This window comes from Apium graveolens, unplaced genomic scaffold (assembly GCF_009905375.1).
Source record: "Apium graveolens cultivar Ventura unplaced genomic scaffold, ASM990537v1 ctg4297, whole genome shotgun sequence".
Lineage (NCBI taxonomy): Eukaryota > Viridiplantae > Streptophyta > Magnoliopsida > Apiales > Apiaceae > Apium > Apium graveolens.
In genome coordinates this window covers 107,952-113,486 of record NW_027418478.1, presented here as the reverse complement: position 1 = coordinate 113,486, position 5,535 = coordinate 107,952, and the positions used below count along the sequence as shown (strand labels likewise).

Here is a 5,535-nt window from a genome sequence, read left to right as displayed (position 1 = left end):
TAATGTACTTATTCTATAAGATTTAATCGTTGTTTTTAATAATATTAGATCAACGATTGAGATCATTTTAACGATACATGATCAAAGTTTTAGATAACAAGTTATTAACGTATGTTATATATAAAGCATATAATTAATTAAAAAAAAAGAAAAATAATATATAAATGAAAGAAGGGTAATTAATTCTCGAAGGGTCAATTGAACTTTTCCAAAGAGTAAAGGAACAGTAGAACTTATCTCGATTGTCCTCAGCACGACAACAACATTTGCCAAGGCTTCAGTTTTTTCTTGTAGCTGACACACTAAACACAACAGATAAAGTTTATCTGATAAACACCTTCAAGCTAGAAGAGTTACAAAACACTTACAAACAACAATTTCACCTCGCTATAAAAATCTGTACAGATACAAGAGAGATAGTTATGTACAGAGAGAGACAGAGAGAAATGGGGGAGACAAAGACAGTGTCAAGGTTTGCTCGATGGACATTCGAAGCTTTATCGACTAGCTGTCCCAAACAGTCTGAGCCTTTCCAGATGGGTCTTTGGACTTGGTAATTTCCAGATTTTTCAAGAATCCCCATTTTATTTTATTTTTAAAAAAAAATTGTGTTTTAGTTATGTTTAGTAATTTAGCAAGATTTTGAGTGATTTTGGGTATGTTTGTGTAGGTATGTAGCAGTGGAGAAGGATCAGACAATGTATGTTAGGCTTTTTCCGGAGCCTAATCAAATAGCTAAAGAGCAGCCTCCTATTGCTCGGTTTAGGATCAAGGTCGAAGCTATTAATGTCGGTGTGGAAAATTTGGTTCCCCATGTTTCCCCTGGTATATATCTTGTTTTGTTTCGATTAATGTAGTTTTTTTTTAAGTGTTTGTTTGGAAATTTTGAAGGTATGTGTTTGGTTATGTGTGTGTGTGTGTTTTGTTTTGTATTTGAAGTGTAAATTTGAATTGTATTGACTTTATTTGTAATTGAAGCTTATATACAGTTTGTATTGACTTAAAACGTAATTGGAAGGTTTTTATGGCTGATAGTAACTAGGGTACCTTTTGGGGCTTCTGTGTATTAGATTTTTATGCAAAGAAGTTTGATTTGTTAAGATACAGTTGATAGTTTAGGTTTCGATGCATGATTGAGGTATTGGGGTGACATTTAAAAAGTAGAATATACTGATTTTTGGTTGATAGAAAGATAGAATTTGATGACGTTGAGAATAAATCACCAAAGTTTCGCCCTTCTCAGCACCACATGGGCTGAGCCACAGAAAAAAATGAAATAGATAATGAGAAGGATGCTAAAGTGCTACTAATAAAATGTTAAGCAGGTTTGGCTTCATTGGCACGTGTTTGGAGAACTATTGTTCTTCACTGATAAAATGATAATATGATCTTGTATAATCGTTCTATATCTTTTAATATATATAGAGCTCCTATAAATGGCCGTCTTTGCTTTCACTTACTCCGAACTAGTGAATTCTTTCTTTTCACAGAGATTCTGCGTAAACTTATTCTGATTATTGTCCACAACTCCTTCATCCTGCCAAGTAACCTGCAGACTAGTTATTTCCCACATACTCTCTCCTCTAGCCATGTGACCTATAGACTGCAATTTTTATGTTATGTTTTTTCATGTTGCAGTTCATGAGAGACTTCTTCGGACAAGTGAAGACTTTATATGGTCAGCTGAGTTTGCATATCATGGTCGATTTACTGTAGAAGTCGAGTTTTTGGACCTGAAAATCTGCGCAACAAATGTGAGTCCATTACTATCTGAAGCTCCAACTTCTTTTATATAAACAAATATTTTTCTATCACTGATTGTAAATTTTAAATTAATATTCGGTTGGCTGAAATGAATATTAAACTCGCGGATGAAGCCTCTAGAAAAAGGCTGTATTGCTAGGACCCTTGGTCAAACCTAGAATCATTTCTATCGCCAACATTGTGTCTCTCTTTAATGATAATTAATTATCTTCTTCGTCAAAGGATCATTAAGACCATGCTCTACCATGAAGAGGAAAGATTAACATCTCTGATCTTTTTAACTTTCTTTTCATTTTTTGTTACACAGGGTGATGAACCCACCTCCATATGGCCATGTAGTTATGGGGTTAAATCTCATGCATCCCAAAGCAGTCGTCAATGCTTTTCTCGCATGCTTCACGAGTCTATCCATGCTGATGTCACTATTAATACAGCTGATGGTGTGGTTAAAGCTCACAAGGCAATCCTCGCTGCAAGTTCTCCGGTGTTCAATAGTATGTTTCTGCACCCCCTCAAGGAGAAAGAGTCCTCCACAATCGAATTGGAGGATATGTCAGTGGACTCTTGCATGGCCCTTCTCGGTTACCTGTACGGAACAAGTGATGAAGAGGACTTCTGGAAGCACAGGGTTACCTTGCTAGGTGCTGCAAACAAGTATGGTATCGTAGATTTAAAGAATTCCTGTGAGGAAAGCCTCACAAAAGACATCAACACGGAGAACGTGCTGGATAGGCTGCAGGAAGCATGGCTTTACCAACTCGACGATCTAAAGAAAGCTTGCATGATGTACTTGTTTGACTTTAGAAAGATCTACGATGTTAGTGATGAAATTGACATTTTCTTCAAGCAGGCAGACCGAGAGCTAGTGACTAAAATGTTTCACGAGGTGCTTGGCGCCTGGAAAGTAACATAAATGCCTAGCAAGTTCTCACTTCTCGGTACCAGGTAGCTAAAAATGTGGACATCTATATGTACATATACTGAGTTTGTAAAATGTAAGTTGACTGATGTTCTGGCATGTATGTGAAACTTTGGGTTTCTGTAATTAAGCATTTCTGTGTAATTAAGTTGGCTAAAGCCTACAAGTATTACAGAGGGAAATGAGTGTTTGCAAGTCTTTGGAGTGGTTATTTTGGTACAATACAGTTTTTGTTTCTCCACACAAATCAAAATTATAATATATTTTCTTTTTCTTTTGAAATGTTAACTTAAAATTTCTTAGGGTCATCAATGTTATTACAAAATTGAAATAATGTTTGCTTATGATCAGTACATTTAACTTGCAGAACAAAAATACATTTGAAGCCTATGATGGAGGAGGCCCTTCTAAACGGATATAGTCATACATAGTGCCTATGAAAGGATTCGAGCCTGTACGATGATTTAATAAAATCTTGTTTCTTCCAGGAACAAGAGCCCGGCCTGGTATTTGAACATTGAAGAGCCAGTACATTCCATGTATTCCATGTCTTGCAATTGCATTGTCATGCCCGATTTGTCCTGTTCGAAATAGAGAATATCCCTCATCTGGAGATCTATTAACATAAACCCTAAGTTGATCTAAATTTCTAGATGCCAATGCTAATTGAAGTGTATAAGTTCCATTTACGACGATATGTGGCAGATCAAAATTAATCTGCCATGTCGTTGGATGGTATTCGTCCTTGATTTTCCTTGCAACTTGAGAAAAGAACCAATCTTTGCTATAGTTACTAGTTCCAACATTGTAGACTAGGTCCTTGTCAGGGTATAAATCTGTGTATCGATCCCATAAGCCGTATTGTCTAAACTTGTTATGATTTATGTATAATTTGTTGATAAGCGTTGCATCAGGAATGTGGAACTCAGCAGCAGTACCATCAGGAATTCCAATTTCCCATAATGTTGGTCCAAATCTCGGAGGTTCATAAATAAGATCACCCAGTTCTATTGAACTTCCTGGTAGAATTGTAACATCAACTTTGTATACGTAACGGCCTATGTGACCAGGAACTGAAGCATATAAGTTGTAGTTCCCCGATCGGACACCTTTAAGTAAGAAATTCCCTGTTGCATCCGTTTGGTTCCAGAATTGGTAGCCCTTGTTCTCTTTTTGCCATGATAATGCATCCCCAATTGGAGCCAATCCAACATAAGCAGATTCTGCATTAATTAGGCCTTGATTCATGTACCTGTCACTGACTTGTAAGCGGCCTCTAACTGTACCACGTTGATCGGCATGAGGGTAGTCAATAGACAGAGGAAAACTGTACGGCCAACTTTGTTGTTCTATCGATGCCTGTTGTTTAGCATCTGTCCAGAGTGTGGAATGAAGATCATTAACATTTGTAGTCGAAGCTGAGTTTAAGTACACAAAAACTGGACCATAAACTTTCTTCCAGGCCTCTCCATCTCCAAAACGTAAATCCAACTCCTTTCCTGAGTAATGGTTAGAAAAGAAGACTGCTAAAGAAGTCGGGCCAGTATGTGAGGTAAGTTCTTGTTTAAAAGGACCTCCGGAACGGTATTCAATACTAGGGCTGATCACCCAGAAGCCCACACCACTCTCATCACTTATCCATCCATGTACCACATTGTCCTTATTGTCTTTAGAGTACTGGAACTTATCATCCACTTCTCCTTTCAAGCTTTGATTTGATGGATTTGTCAACAGACGGGCTTCTGGGTAAGCAAGCTGTACACTTCTAGGTGGTTCACGATCTTTGCGTGTTGGCATGTACCGCTGCCTCTCATCAGATATGGCCATGTAATGAAACAATTTTTCTGATAGCTTGAAGCTAAGCCTTGTTTGAGCGATAACTGTACCAGGCATTCCCTCTAATCTCTCGAATATTGAATACATGTAAAAACCAGGGGAGCCACGCAACATTACAAACCTTCTGTCAATATTCATCGGAGGAATAGTCTGGGAACTAGGATTCCACGTCCTTGTAAACGAAAGCTCCACCTTGTTTTCATCCTCGGCTATAACACTAAAATTTGTCGTTTGCAGCCTGTCTTGGGTGATTTTAGAGACTTCGTTCATGCTCCAAACTAGATCCCAGTATCCTCTGTAGGATGGGCCATATTCAGGTTCCAACAAGTTTTCGATTCCTTTGTATCTGATTCCATCAATCATACCTCCAGGAGTTGACAGAGATATTTTTACCAGTCCATTGTCCATCACCACATAGTTAGAGAGCCTTCTAAGCTGAACAGGTGGCGATGACACCAGATCAACATCTTTGTTCATATTCCTAGGATTTCTTCTAGCAGAACATGGAGCTAGCAATAGTAACAGCTGAACCAAAAACAAGAAACACACGGCTTTCATCTCCAGAGAGGCTATATTCGTATGTTATGTGCATGGATGTTTTGATATATGCGTATTTATAAGCAAAAATTACTGAATATTTTAACCTTTGCAAAATGTGTTAGGAATGGGATTTACAATTCCGTTTTAAAATTGTATTCATATTGGGATAAAATAAAGTTTGTTTTCTCATAGATGCAATCCCATCTAGAATTAGATTTTTCATTCCTTTATATATATACATATACATAAATTCCCATTTTGACTTGCAAAAATAACAATAGTAATGAATGCTATGGGAGATGACACGATAATATCCAAAAATACCATTTTTAACATTTTTTTTGATAAAAACATTATTTTTAAAATTTTTGGCCAGAAATATTATTATAGTACGTATATATAACTTCGATATAACTAATACACAGATGAGTATCACGTTAAAAAAAGTTAAGGAGAAAATAAAAAAAAAATAAAAA

General features: G+C 36.8%; 2 protein-coding genes across 2 annotated transcripts; one reads left to right on the top strand and one right to left on the bottom strand.

Moving 5' to 3' along the window:
- The first annotated feature begins 202 nt into the window (after positions 1-202).
- On the top strand, positions 203-2,878 carry LOC141701685 (BTB/POZ domain-containing protein At1g21780-like). Its single transcript, XM_074505321.1, has 4 exons — positions 203-553; positions 671-825; positions 1,639-1,754; positions 2,072-2,878. Exons 1-4 carry the CDS (start codon positions 423-425, stop codon positions 2,675-2,677), a joined length of 1,008 nt encoding a protein of 335 aa, XP_074361422.1. The 5' UTR covers positions 203-422; the 3' UTR covers positions 2,678-2,878.
- Positions 2,879-3,070: 192 nt separating this feature from the next.
- On the bottom strand, positions 3,071-4,996 carry LOC141701684 (uncharacterized). Its single transcript, XM_074505320.1, has one exon. It carries the CDS (start codon positions 4,994-4,996, stop codon positions 3,071-3,073), a length of 1,926 nt encoding a protein of 641 aa, XP_074361421.1.
- Between the last annotated feature and the right edge of the window lie 539 nt (positions 4,997-5,535).

Excerpts from the sequence above, each read along its gene's own strand:
- LOC141701685 (XM_074505321.1), top strand. The coding sequence starts at position 423 with ATGTACAGAGAGAGACAGAGAGAAATGGGGGAGACAAAGACAGTGTCA. Across the intron at positions 554-670 it reads CAGATGGGTCTTTGGACTTG|GTATGTAGCAGTGGAGAAGG; the intron begins GTAATTTCCAGA and ends ATGTTTGTGTAG. Across the intron at positions 1,755-2,071 it reads TGAAAATCTGCGCAACAAAT|GGTGATGAACCCACCTCCAT; the intron begins GTGAGTCCATTA and ends TTTGTTACACAG.
- LOC141701684 (XM_074505320.1), bottom strand. The coding sequence starts at position 4,996 with ATGAACAAAGATGTTGATCTGGTGTCATCGCCACCTGTTCAGCTTAGA.